We start from the raw sequence: 14,911 nt of genomic DNA on the forward strand, positions 1-14,911 counted from the left end.
AGGGAGGTGCTCCACTCACTTCATCATCTTTGTTGCCCTGCACTGGACTCTCTCCAGCAGTTCCCTGTCCTTCTGGAACTGAGGGGCCCAGAACTGGACAAAATATTCCAGATGGGGTCTCACCAGGGCGGAGTAGAGGGGAAGGAGAACCTCTCTCGATCTACTGACCACCCCTCTTGTAATACACCCGAGGATGCCATTGGCCTTCCTGGCCACAAGGGCACAGTGCTGGCTCATGGTCATCCTGCTGTCCCCAGGACCCCCAGGTCCCTTTCCCCTACACTGCTCTCTAATATGTAATTTCCCAACCTGTACTGGAACCTGGGGTTGTTCCTGCCCAGATGCAGGACTCTACACTTTCCCTTGTTAAATTCCATCAGGTTATTCCGCGCCCAACTCTCCAGCCTGTCCAGGTCTTTGGATGGCAGCACAGCCTTCTGGCGTGTCAGCCACTCCTCCCAGCTTAGTGTCATCAGCAAACTTGCTGATAGTACACTCAATTCCCTCGTCTAAATCATTAATGAATATATTGAATAATATTGGCCCCAGTACTGACCCCTGAGGCACTCCACTAGATACTGGCCTCCAACTGGACTCCACACCATTGACCACCACTCTCTGGCTTCTCTCTTTAAGTCAGTTTGCAACCCACCTCACTACTCTGTTGTCTAGACCACACCTCCTCAATTTAACTGTGAGGATGCCGTGAGAGACTTTGTCAAAGGCTTTACTGAAGTCAAGGTATTTGGTATATTCTGTGTATCTCAGTTGAACAAATTTGAAATAGTTATTTTTGCTGTGTACTGGAAAGCATAATATGAATCAATAAATGGAGCACATTGCAACATGCGACACCCTAAGACTGGGAGGTAAAGAATTGAGAATGTTATGTAGAATAATATCGAATAGCAAATAATAACTTTCTACTGTTTGTTTCACCATAAGTATTATTTTAGAATGTGTTCCATGGATAAGACGATGATTAGAGGTATTTAATTTTCATTGTGAAGATGTCGGTGATATTGTTATATGTTTCACTACAAATTTCTAGGTGTTTTTTGAGGTTTTCTGAAATGACACTGAAAAATGCAAAGGACCGTGATGAGTTCGGATGTGTGTTCTTTCTTAGGATTATGGCTTCTTTGCTGTCTTGAATTACATGGTACCACTAAGCACGTTGTTGTGGCGGTGGATGTTGAAAAAGGGTCCTTTTCAAGGATTAGTTTTGTTATCGTATTGATGATTTTTCTTGTGATCAGGGGAGCTATATTTTGAACAGATGAAATTTTGTTCACAACCCTCAAACGACATGAACTATTAAAATGCAAATCCAGGTTTGTACGTTGGTGATTGCAGCAGATTTCCTAAAGCGCTAAGCAGCTCAGCACAGCCAGTGGTAATTTAGTGAGATCTCCTGACCCTTCCTGACACTGGGTTTCCTTTTGTTATAATTTACTTGCAGCTGTGTTGTTCAATTCCAAGGACTCAAGAATATGATGGAGAATTAGAACTTCCTGTTTCTGTCACAGTGCATAATTATTGCCATGGTTCTGATGTAAATGAACTGAATAGAACTTTCTCTTCAGTGTTGTGTGGTAATAGGCATTAATTAAAAGCCAAAATATAATTAATGCATCTCTTTGATGTAATTCATTTGTTCGTGGTATTGTGGAAGTGTGTGTTTTTAATTAAGTTTATCTGACAAAGAATTCAAATGTTTCTGATCTACAATAAAACTTGGATTAAATTTCCAATTTAATTCTTAACAATGTGGTTCACGAATCATATACAATTCATTTTGTTTTGCAAGACAAAATATTTCGTATTCAGATTTCATATTCTATTAGCTTTTAAATCTTTTGAATATATTTAATGACTAGAGAAGTGTATCTTCGTAAGAGGGCAATAATTTTGCACATCACAAATAAGAGTAGGTAGTTTTAGTTGTTGATTAAGTATTTTCAGCATGTTTGAGATCTTGAATTTTCACCCTTAGCCAGCATGTTGCCTCCCTTATCAATTGATGTAAAGATTGTTTCTATGATACACTGATTTTCTTTGTGTTGCTATACAGATTTTCTTGGAGTTGCCTTGTTATAAGAAGTTACTATGCATTATGAATTTTAGCTCAAGACTATTCCCTGTTAGAGGTTGTTGATCCCTTTGATCTGCTGAGTTGTCTCGGTGATGCTGACCTAAACAGGAGCACAGAATCTTACGATGTGAGCTGTTTAATCAAGAAATGGCCTCAAGTAGCACCATGGAAGGCTTAGATTGGATATTAGGAGATAATTCTTCATGGAAGGGGCTGTCGGGCATGGAACAGGCTGCCCAGGGCAGTGGTGGAGTCGCCATCCCTGGAGGGGTTTAAAAGACGTGTAGATGGGGTTCTTAGGGACATGGGTTAGTGCTAGAGTTGGGTTATGGTTGGATTTTATGATCTTAGGCATCTCTTCCAACCGAAATGATTCTGCGATTCTAAGCACCCTAACCTGAGCCCAGGTGCAGGTGAGCAGTTCTGGCACCAGAGCTTCACCTGGAGTATTCATTTCAAGCACCTTGGCAGAGGGAGGTCGATGGTGGGAAGCGGAATGCACAGAGATAATCTTCCGGCCACTAAACAAGTCATCAGTTATGTATCTTAAATACCTCTTTGTGTGGACAAAACTGTAAAGTGGTGGGGGTGGTGGGTTTTTTACAGTGCACATTGTCCACATTCCCATTCCCATACAGGCATAGCTGAACTCCTCGGAAGCAGATTTATACTGAATACCGTGTCCGTGTTGTGGCTTGCATCACTTGGGCAACGTTAGCATTTTTAAAATGCAACTTTTATGCTTAATTAGGCTTTTTGGTCACAGACAAACATTTTCTTTGGGCCGTGTTGTGCTGGTTTGGGCATCCATGGGTTAGTGCTGCCCAGCTGTGTGAGCAGAAGGTGTCCTGAGCTTTCCTCATCTGCTCAAGGGTAAGCTATCTTGGTTTCAGTAACGCTTTTGACACCGTCTCCCACAGCATCCTCACTGCTAAACTGATGGAGTGCGGTCTGGATGACTGGGTAGTGAGGTGGACTGGGAACTGGCTGAAGGGAAGAAGCCAGGGAGTCGTGGTCAATGGGGCAGAGTCCAGTTGGAGACCTGTGTCTGGTGCAGTGCCTCGGGGGTCAGTGCTGGGACCAGGACTATTCAATAGATTCATCAACGATTTGGATGAGGGAATAGAGTGACTGTAAGCAAGTTTGCTGATGACACTAAGCTGGGAGGAGTGGCTGACACGCCAGAGGCTGTGCTGCCATCCAGAGACCTGGACAGGCTGGAGAGTTGGGCGGGGAGAAATTTAATGAAATATAACAAGGGCAAGTGTAGAGTCTTGTATCTGGGTAGGAACAACCTCAGGTTCCAGTGTAAGTTGGGGAACGACCTATTAGAGAGCAGTGTAGGGGAGAGGGACCTGAGGGTCCTGGTGGACAGCAGGGTGACCATGAGCCAGCACTGGGCCCTTGTGGCCAGGAAGGCCAATGGTACCTGGGGTGGATTAGAAGGGGGGTGGTCAGTAGGTCAGAGAGGTTCTCCTGCCCCTCTACTCTGCCCTGGGGAGACCACACCTGGAATATTGTGTCCAGTTGTGGCCCCTCAGTTCCAGAAGGACAGGGAACTGCTGGAGAGAGTCCAGCGCAGGGCAACAAAGATGCTGAAGGGAGTGGAGCATCTGCCGTGTGAGGAAAGGCTGAGGGAGCTGGGGCTCTGGAGCTGGAGGAGACTGAGGGGTGACTTCATGAATGTTTACAGATATATAAAGGGTGAGCGTCACGAGGATGGAGCCATCTCGGTATTCATTTTTTCTTCTTTTCAAAAACTTAACATTAGGAAAACTTATTATCCTTTAAGTATCGTAACATGTAAATTTATGTTGGTTATCTCCTGCAGTCTTTACACGGGGTTTGAGAAAATCTTCCATGGATTTTAACATATATGAAGAGCTTGAGTGTTTTTTTTTCTTGCCCATCGTAGCTTTTTTCCCTTGTTTTGCCATATTTCCTGTGACGGAGTTATACAGTATCTCACCGTGATGGCAACTGTGTAAATAGGGATAAGAATCAATTCCTTTAAAAGACTTTGTATGCACATTGTATAGTTGTATGTTATTGCATGTACACAATAACGAATTAAATTTAACACTACAGTGTAACATGAAAACACTGGTGTGAAAAAAACTTAGTAGTGGGGATTTATAATGGTTTCTTTGTGGCAAAATTGCAGGAAAGGGGATACTTTGTTAATTACCATGGCTGGTTTTCGGTTTTTTTTTAGTAGTTTATTTATAGGCCTTTTGTTTCACACGCTCCTCAAAGTAGTTGTTGCTGTGATTGTCAGCAGTTTAGACTCAAGAGTGGACTAACGCCATCTGTTCTTTCCAACCGGGGTTTGAAGTGTAACAGGGGATGTTATCATCTGAAACTACTGTCTCCATTTGATGCAGGAAAACTTAGGGATGTGATTTTTGTTGTTCGGATTGCTCGCTTTCTATTTGTATGGTGCTTTGTTTATAAAACTCGCTTTGCAGTCAGAGGTTAACATTTGGTTTAGTGTACGTTTCAATGAGAACCTAAACATTTCCCACCTTTCTCTCACTCAGTGAACTAATTGACTACTAAAGTTAACACAGAAATGCCAATGCCTGCATGTGCTTTTGCCTTTCAGATTTTTTTTTCTGTTGCTTGCTTTTTTTGCCTCTTTTATTTTTTTTGCCTTTTCTTTTTATGTTGCCAAGTTTTATACATCTATTTTCTCACCTACCGTATCCTAGGGGGCTTGGAGTACCAATAATACAGTCAGCCCACCTTCCTGGTCCCCAGACATTTCAGAAGGTCGGGACATTTTTAAATCCAGACAGCTTCCTGGCACTGCCATTTGGAGCATCAAAGTGGTAAATAATTTGAATTTCTTTTCCTGTATCCATTGCTATCTTTCTGCTGTAGAGACTAGTGATGAAATTGCATATCTCACAACTGAATTAATCTTCCATTTTATCACTGTTTAAGACCTTTTAAAATAGTGAAACTCTGGAGCTTTCGGGTTAAAAACCCTTTGCTTTCCAGAGTGTACAGTATGATGGCATCGCCCTGATTTTTCAGTGGCAAGGGATAGATTGTATTGCCAACTTTTTGTGTGTTGATGACTTCACTTTTTGTGTTTGGCTTTACATCGCTGTCAGAATAAATTACCCGAGAAGGCAAATGTCCTTAAGACTGGCAGTGAGGTAAACCGGGCACAGAAAGGAGCAGAGATCTGAAAGGTGGCTTCGATTTGTTGCTGTGGAGAAATCTTGCAGACCGCATTCAAAGTGACATGATTTCTAGCGTATAGGGGAATAACTAACAACTTGCCTGCCTGATTAGATGGACCAAAGCTTGTATCCACAGTGACATTTACCATTAAAACCACCTGAAGAAATTAAATTCAATTATTATTTTAAAATAAAGGCAAAAAGCTGAATGATGGAACTCTGACAAATATCCGTAGCTTCCAAATGATTTGTTTTCATCTTACTTTAACTGTCATGCTAATTTTGTTTTAATTTGACATTAGCTTAGCTTTTGCTGCTTCAAGCATTAATTTTCAGCTTAATATTCAGCATTAACATTGATACAAGTATGTGCTTATTCCTGTGACTACTTGTGTGAAGATAACATGACTGATACCTGGTCTGAAACAGACAAAATGAGAAACATGCCAGAAGAGTTTACATCTTAAAATATTAATGCTTGTGTGTCCTGTGTGTGCATATGTATTAATTCCATATATGTAAGGCCATTTTTCGTTTCACCTTAGTACATATAAATACTTCAGCTCTCAGTAGCATCCTTCCTTCCACTCTCTAAAATAGCATTACATTGCCTCATTGTGCGGGAGTAAGTCGATTTAATTTCTCTTTCCATTCATAGATAGATGTTAGTACAATTTTCACATTGGGATGCTTGGATTTGAAACAGGAGTTGGCAAATTTGAAAAGCACCATTGATAACATTGAGCCCAAAGTGCTGCTTTCCATGCAAGGAGCTCCTGTCTCCGTCAGTAGAGAGTGTTCATATCTGTTGGCTACGCTGTCCCCAGGGAGCTTTGTGGTTCTCTCAACATTGTTTTTAAATAGAAGTTCTGCCTTGGTATTAAAAGTAGTTTCCAGCAAAGGTTTGGGTACAGGCACCGTATCTAGATACCTTGTGGATGGAGTGGGCCGTATTAAGAGCCGAGATTATTCACAAATTTGAAATGCAGTAATGTATCTCATTGCTTATTTCACAGTAGGAAAGGTGCTTATTTGAGTATATATCACAATTATTGTCAGTTTTACAAATCAGAGGCTCTGAAGCACGTTGTAAAAATGTCTGATATACCAGCCAGAACTTGGGGACGTTGTGAATATGTTCTTGTGATTAGGGAGGATTAGGAATCCTCTTTGTGTTTAGTTCATTTTGAAATGAAAAGAAAAATTGAAATCAAGTCACAATATCAAGTAATTATTATTAAAAATATGCTTGCTTATCCACACTTAACAGTAGTTGAACATACTGTGAACACTCCAGAGCACAGAACACTACATCTGTGCATCTGCATCAAAAATAAGGAGAAGGGAAAAAGAAGCTGTCTAGAAATAAGTGGATATTTTGTAAGAAAAATATCACATTATGGAGCATGTTGATTGAGTGTAATTGATACAATTAATATAAAAAGCTCTCTCTGTATCTGCTGAATTAAGAGAGTTTCTTCGAATCAGCTCCTCCTTCAGTTTGGGAGCAGGTTTGAGTCCTAATAAATTCCAGCTTTTTGCACAATTATTCATAGCGTAAGAAAAGCATCTATGATTGCCAGTGATCGAGTGTCCAGACCCTCTTCACAAGGCCCAGGACTGTCTGAGCTGTTTAAAAACAAAAGAAAAATTAATCATTGAATAGAGGGTATTTATTTTGGATAATTTACAGCTGTGAGGAAAAAATACATTCCTGTATTTCCAGTGATTCCTGAGCAGCAAATAAAAATTTCTGGGTTTGGCTGCTTTCTCACAGATAATAAAGTTGATCTTATTTTGTCATGTAAGTAGTTAGGGGTATTTCCCAATGATTTATGCAGTGACTTAATGACGATGGCCGACTGTGCTCATATCCACTTGAAATCCTGAGCTGATTTTTGCTTGCGTTTTTCCCCACATGCATTGAACAAGTTTGTATCCCGTATAACAGCAGAACTGTAGGTACATTGAAATGGTTGTGTTGTATCGAACAGGGCCGTGGCTCGGGATTCCCCGGGAAGCGCAGGCCGCGCGGGGCGGGTCTGTCAGGAAGAGGCGGCAGAGGGAGATCAAAACTGAAAAATGGAGTTGGGACCGTCGTCATTCCAGGGGTAAGAACATTGGTTTTCAAGTCATATCACAGCCTGTTAACTAGCGTAATTTTATTGTATTAAAATACTGTGTCAAACCAAAGAGTCCTTAAAAGCAGAGGTATTTGATGGAGCCTGGCTCTTACTAAGTGATGAAGAACTAGAGCGCTGTAGTTTAATGGACCCAAAGCAATTTTATGCAGCTCTTGCCACCTAAGTGGACAACTGGCCTGGAGAAAGAGACACTTGACTGGTTTGTGGCTTAGGGACTTGCTGAACAGGAGCTGCTGTCTTTGTCATGGGCAGCCTGGCTTGGAGTTTTCTTTCATGAATTTGTCTCTTTGCTTCTAAAAACTTCTGGGAACCATGTTAATCTTAGTTCTACAGCACCTGTTGTTTTGAATCGCTGCTTGCTGGTTTTGTTCCCTGCTCCTCAGTGCTCTTACAGACCAGGCCGTGGAGAGGTGTTTTCTGTTCACCCCTCCATCCCTCCCACTCAGTTTCTATAGATCTCCCTCATGTCTCCTCCTTTTCCTTCCACTCTTCCATGCTTGTCTGGAGAATCCCAACATTTAGAGTTGTTCCTTATTTGGAAGCTATTCCCTATTTTTGATCATCCTTATCAGTTGTTTTGTCTTGTTCATTTTCTTTTACCTTTTTGACTTTCATCCAACTTTTTATAGCCCAGCACTCAGCTTTATGGAGTTATTGTGCAGTTCTTCACAGTTGTCTTTCCTTTTTTCTCACTCTGAACACCTTGGTATTGTTGGCAAGCTTTGTCACCTCACTCCTTGCTTGATTTTTGAGGTTGCACACCGGTGTGTTGAACACCATGGCCTGTTAGCGGAGATCCCCTATCAGATTTCCACTCGTTCTGTCGTCCCACATAGAAAACTGAGAATTTATTCTACTCTTTATTTTGTGCCTTCAGTATAGGGACCATTCCTCTAATCCTGTGTTAGTTTGCCTTCTTTTAAGGAGCATTGGTGAAGGACTTTGCCAAAAGAACTTAGTAGCAAAGTTAGTTATGTCGATCAGATTTCCCTCTCCCTGGGCTTTCTGACTCCTTCAGGCAGCCACGAGAGATCACAATTTACCATAATTAAAGCTTCCATGATTCTTTAACAAATATTTAATCAATGTGGCTGCACATCCTCTGTTCTGATCAGATGTCAGATATTCTGTAGGACAGTACACAGCTCCAGAAACAGTTGAGAAAATGATGGTTAGATTTACCATCTCCCCTGCAGCTCCGAAGTGGATCTAAGTAAGCCCTTGCTTACTGCAATTGAATTAATACTCAAAAGTGTGTTGCTGCAATTAACGTTTGGCCAAGAAGAACTTCAGCGTCTATATGGAGAGAACAGAGCAGACCGCTCACAGTACAAGTTCTGCTTAGTGATTTGTTTTTTCATAGACAACCTCTTTCCTCCCATTTCCATGTTAAAGTGCCATGAGATGATGTGTAAAGGTGAATAAAGGAGAGGAAGAGAAAGTGTCTGTAAAACTGAAACAGTGATGATGTGAAAATGTGAATTAATATAGTAATATCTGATGAGGATGGCTTTTAGGAGAGTTCACACTGTAGGAATAAACATTTGCCAAGCTTGTATTCTCTGGTACTATTAAAAATCAACCTATTTAGAAAATAAGTTTCATCTTGTCTCATGTCTTAGAGAATGTGCTGTGCTTGCTATTTATGTGGTGTGTTTCTTTTAATAGGTCACAACTATGGATATTTCATCTAACAAAGATGAGGAAGAAAACTCGATGCATAACACAGTTGTTCTCTTCTCGAACAGTGACAAGTTCACTCTCCATCAGGTTAGGACAATAGTGACTGTGCTTTCATTTTGTTTCTCTGCTTTTCATGAGAAAAAAAGTAAATGAATGTCCTTATTAGGAATTAAATCATACAGAAAGCTCGTTGGATTGTACAGTTACATGTTGTCAGAATTTAGTGTCTGGCATGTGTTGAAAATGGGCTGTTTTCTGTCATTTCAGGACATGTGTGTAGTTTGTGGGAGTTTTGGCCAAGGTGCTGAGGGCAGGTTACTTGCCTGCTCTCAATGCGGTCAGTGTTACCACCCATACTGTGTCAGTATTAAGGTGAGTGCTTTTGTTCACATTAAAAAATTACTTGATTACACTTTTTTTTCATATTGTGCCTTAAGAGCGCTGGGCTGCCTTTGGTTTTGTGGTAATTAAGGGAGTCATTAACTTGTTAGATATTCATCAGCTAATGTGACCATTATTTGTATGCGACTTGTGAAAGACTTTAATTAAATGTCATTTTATAGTATGCATTGCCTCAAGAGAAATTAACCTTTTTGTAATTTCACAACCATAAATAGCACTGATTATCCAGCAGTTGGTCAAAATAACAGTTTGAGATATAAGCTTAACACCTAAATACAAGCAGAATTAAAACCAAAGAAAAAATGTATGCTGCATCTTCATTTACTAGGGGCATAAGGTTTAGTTGATTCAATTTGTCTGTTGGCTGTCAGAATTGACAGCAGTTGGAGTGGTTAATTAATACATTTTACATTCATTAGTCTGGGAGAGAATGTGTGAAAATTAAATTTGAATGGTATGAGATGACTTCGCAAGCACATAATAAGCTATTTACTGAAATATATATACCATACATTCTTTACTATGTAAGTACATCTATGTAAAAGAGGGATTTTTTGAAGCATGTCACAAAACTTTATTTTAAATGTGCTTTATGAAATACCATATGCATATTTAATGCAACTATAATTTGGCTTGGTGTTTATATACTACTCTTACATGATATATTAATTACAGTAAATTAGTCGTTTGCTTCAGATGGCTAAAACCCCAGCTCTGGTTATCACAGACAATTCAGGAAAGAGACAGGATTTGTAGTGACCCGAATCCTGGCTTTACAACACAGCTGAAGAAAAGCAGCCGCCTGTTCTTCTGCATCCCTACAGGACCAGCTACTCCTATAAGGAGTAAACTGGGCATCTTACGTGTAGATCCAGTGCAGTATGTATTCTCTGATGTGCTAGTTTATCCAAAAAAAATGATACTCTGAAGCAGTATCATGTCAGTAATTACAGTTGCTTTCTGTTTAATCCGTGCCCATTTACTGGAGCTTCAGAAAGTCTAATTGATAACTGGCTCCGTGTAACGTGGATGGTGTGCACAGAGGAGCCTCCTGTGCTCCACAGCCGTTAATTTGATACACCAACCGCGCTTCATGGAGCAGCTTCAAAATAGCTTTCACCTTGCCGTTTGCAGATTACTAAAGTGGTGCTTAGCAAAGGCTGGAGGTGCCTGGAGTGCACGGTGTGCGAAGCCTGCGGGAAGGCGACGGACCCGGGCCGGTTGCTGCTCTGCGACGACTGCGACATCAGCTACCACACGTACTGCCTGGACCCCCCCCTGCAAACAGTGCCCAAGGGCGGCTGGAAGTGCAAATGGTGGGTTTGCCTCTGGGGTCAGAAATACCAACCGCCCGCCTCTTCTGTCACTTCGTGTTTGCAATGTCGGCTCAGCTGTTAGGATGTTTTAATTGTATTGAAGTCAGGTGTATTAAAGAAAGAAATAAAATATTTTTTAATTGTTTCGTTCAATTATCAGTTTAATAGGGAAAGCGTTACCTCCCCTTAAGACTGGTTCTTCATGGCAAAAAACATGGAAGTAGAGGTGGGCAAGATTTTTCTTTTGAAACAGCCAAAAAAATCCAAGCACAAGTGTGATGGGAGCGGCTGAGGGACCTGGGGGGTTCAGCTGGAGAACAGGAGCTGAGGGGAGACCTTCTGATCTCTGAACTGCCTGAAAGGAGCTTGGAGCATGGAGGGGGTTGGTCTCTTCTCCCAAGGAACAAGTGATAGGATGAGAGAAAAGAGCCTCAAGTTGTGCCAGGGGAGGTTCAGATTGGATATTAGGAAAAATTTCTTCATGGAAAGGGTTGTCGGGCATTGGAACAGGCTGCCCAGGGCAGTGGTGGAGTCACCATCCCTGGAGAGGTTTAAAAGGCGTTTAGACGAGGTTGTTGGGGACATGGTTTAGCGCCAGAGTTAGGTTATGGTTGGACTCGATGATCCTGAGGGTCTCCACCAACCAAAACGATTCTATGATTCCATAATTTACGTTAATTGGAATGTTCATTCCAACATTCAATTGGAAAAATGAATGGACATTTCAACCAGTTGTTCTCAAAATAAAATCCTCTTAAAACCATTTGTGTTACTTGGGTGAAACACAAGCAGAATAGACCTGTCACATGGTTAATCTCTGTATCTCAAAGTGGATGGTAACTGGAAGCAGGAACTCTTGACCTGTGTGGTCTGACTCTTAGGAGCTTTCTTCGAAAGTATAAAAAAATGTTGGTAATATTAAAAATCTAAAGAATACATTTTCATTCAATTAAAATAATGTTTGACTTGAAATGAGTTTTCCTTCCCTTTCCTTGCCCCTTCCTGAAGTGCTTAGTGATGTAAAACTTAATTACTTACCCAGTTCTAAGTAGAATCTTCGTGTGAACTGAAAGTAATATATGATTTTGTCCGTTCTGCAGGTGTGTTTGGTGCAGACACTGTGGAGCGACTTCTCCGGGTTTAAGATGCGAATGGCAAAATAATTACACGCAATGTGCTCCCTGCGCAAGTTTGTCTACCTGCCCAATCTGCTATCGCACTTACAGGGATGAAGAGCTTATAATTCAGTGTAGACAGTGCGATCGGTAAGGATTTCTAATATTTTACAGGTTTTTCCTATTGAAGGCTTATTTTAAGATTTTTTTCCCCCTAATGTAAAACCCTAAAGATGGAGGGAATGATTTTCTGGACTGGGCTGAGTCTCACAAGTCTCTTATTAGTTCATTCAAGTTGTGCCACAGACTTACCTATACGACTCTGGGCAAATTAATCAATCACTTTGTGCCTCATTTTCGCCTTCTGTAAAAGTAAAACTCATTTACCTTGCAAGGCTATTGTTGTGAGGCCAGATCTAGATTACATTGTATGAAGTAAGTACTTGAAATGATTGCAATATAGGGAGAACGTTATAATACTAAGACGTATTTGCTTCCGGGACGTAGTTTTATTGAGATTTCCTTCCTGTGAAGAGAAATATGTAATCTGATACTGTATATACAATATTTAACACACGCCACCATAGGGGAATGCTATATACAGATAACCTGATTCGTCATTTCTCCCTAAAATAATTTAAGCTAAACAACTATTCCACATTTACTTGGCCCATATACTGGTATTTAGGTCTCCTAAAACACCACATACTTCCTTTAAATTGTATTTTTTCCCCCACTTAATTTCTAGATGGATGCATGCAATCTGTCAGAACTTAAACACAGAGGAGGAAGTGGAAAACATAGCTGATATGGGGTTTGACTGTACCATTTGTAGGCCATACATACCACCAACAAACGGTAAGAAGACAACTGAAACCCACGGCAGGGTTGCACACTGCGATAAATAGGTTTGGGAATGTGTTACGGTTCTTTCTCTGGTGGAGATTTGGCTCATATGATAGAAGCAAGATTGTTTTTGTGTTTATTCAAAGGGCCTTCTGGAAGTGTCCTCAGCTCTTTTGCATGATCTGAGGATCGGCTGCAAGGCCAAAAAAAACTAGTGGGGGGAATTCTGGATAGATTTATTGAAGATAATTGCGGTGAATTACTAAAAGCATTTGGTATTGAAAAGGTAAAAGGCATCTCGCTTTGCTAAGTGGAAGGAAGAAAACCCAGTTCTCTAAAGTTGTTAACTGCAGAAGAATCTGAAAATCAATTCCAAACAGAAAAACTTTCTTTATTTCAGCACTTTGGGGCTGTCTGAAGCAGCAGTAGCTGTAACAATAGTCAATAGAAGTGTTTTTCTCCTCCTCCCTCATGTTAATGCAGCTCCCTCTACTCTCCCAGTGTTCCAGACCAGCGCTTCCCTCCTCAGCCGCGCTGTCTGAAAGAATCCACCATGCTGCCCTGCTCGGGAGTCACCGCTTTCTCCTTACTTTAAATGTTGAGTTCTTTCTGATGAGCTTGGTTCTTTTCTGCACGTGTTATCCATGACCACAAACACCACCTTCCTCCTTAGTCTGTTTTACATCCTTCTGTAACAGTGGTAGCTCCGGAACTGAGGTTACTGCAGATTTTAAGCACAGCTACATCATCTGGCTCTGGGAGATGGTTAATTTTACTGTGAGTGGCCTGGCAGCGATTCCACTGCCTCTTACGTGATTTATTGTATCCCAGATCTATGTTCTCCGTGTGTCAGCTCACTGGAGTTCCTGCATCAGTCTGTTACTTTGAGACCTATACCCATTTTTAGCATAATAGGACATTAAAGTGTTCACATTAAGCCTTTACTGGGCTATCATGAGAGTATGGTAGGAAGAAGGCTCAAGAACTAAGCAAATGTTTCAAGAAATATGCAAATCCACCGAGAAGATGTCAGTAAGATTGGCTTTCCTGACCATGGCGGAAGATACCACACAGCCCGTGATTGAGAGGTCTGCCAAGAAGAGTTCGGTAGAGCATCTAATGTCCCTTTACACTGGCACGTCCTCAGAACAGCCTGGCAGGAATTGGAACCTGGTGATGTGACCTTAGTCTCTGTACTCCCTTGTCAACTACTCATGGTTGTGGAACACTTCCGAGTGTTTTAGCACTACCACTTAGAAGTAAGAATGACTTACATATTTCTACAAGTCACTTCATTTTTGAGATCTGCTTTCATAAATTCAGAAAGAAAGAGGTTTTGTAAGTGGGAAAAACAAGGAACTTGCAGCTATGTCACCGATTTTTGGTTTATTTCGGTAATAAGCTTTGGGCATTTAAAAAGGTCCAAGTGAGAGATACTGCCTCTTCCTTTCTCATTGAAGCTGACAGAGCTGCCTTTTAGGGTAGTTAAAGCCCATGATATAAGAGATGGACCAACTTCACAAGATGCTATTGGGGAGGTTTCGCTTCCAGGCGTAAGCTGGGCCCTGAGTTAGTCCTTTCTACACATGGCGTGAGGTTGTGTTGCTCAGGTTTGTCTCTGAGAAACAGAAACCAGTCCCACAAGACCTGTTAGAGAGTTCCCAAACTTTCTTTGCAGATTTTTTTCAGCCTTTTTTTTAATAAGACAAGTTTCTCTGCTTATTCTTTCATGTTTTGACTCATTATGTATAATACATCTTTTAACACGTGTACATTTGCACACCTGCATGTCTGAATATCTCATTTGATGCATGTTCATAGAAATACTTGCATGTACTTTAATATGAGATGTGTTGGTCTTTCATTAATGCTTCTACAACTCCTTTGAAAATTTCCTATAGTTTTTCGTTTAAAAGTGAGAACAATTAGCATTTGATAAGCTTAGAGATAGAAATGTCACTTAACAATAGAAAGCTTCTTTAAATGTACCATATTATGGGTTTCTTATTGGGATGGTTCTTGCTCTTTCCATTTGATGTATCCCAGAGGATATTAATGTGTTGCAAGTATTATTACAAACATTTTAACTACTTTCTTTGTAGAAGCAGCAAGAGCCCCT

The 14,911-nt window shown here is 40.8% G+C and overlaps 1 protein-coding gene across 13 annotated transcripts in view; it reads left to right on the forward strand.

Moving 5' to 3' along the window:
- Positions 1-14,911, forward strand: part of KMT2C (lysine methyltransferase 2C) — a 208,179-nt gene that overhangs the window by 129,868 nt on the left and 63,400 nt on the right. For 12 of the 13 annotated variants that reach the window (XM_065829905.2, XM_065829911.2, XM_065829907.2 and 9 more), the window contains 7 exons: positions 4,807-4,926; positions 7,281-7,397; positions 9,099-9,200; positions 9,381-9,485; positions 10,650-10,831; positions 11,932-12,096; positions 12,695-12,804. In XM_065829905.2, the coding sequence (XP_065685977.1) occupies positions 4,807-4,926; positions 7,281-7,397; positions 9,099-9,200; positions 9,381-9,485; positions 10,650-10,831; positions 11,932-12,096; positions 12,695-12,804 (901 nt within the window). The remainder of the gene's footprint in view (positions 1-4,806; positions 4,927-7,280; positions 7,398-9,098; positions 9,201-9,380; positions 9,486-10,649; positions 10,832-11,931; positions 12,097-12,694; positions 12,805-14,911) is intronic. The other variant, XM_065829914.2, reaches the window with a different exon arrangement.

Source organism: Patagioenas fasciata, chromosome 2 (assembly GCF_037038585.1).
Source record: "Patagioenas fasciata isolate bPatFas1 chromosome 2, bPatFas1.hap1, whole genome shotgun sequence".
Classification (NCBI taxonomy): Eukaryota; Metazoa; Chordata; class Aves; order Columbiformes; family Columbidae; genus Patagioenas; species Patagioenas fasciata.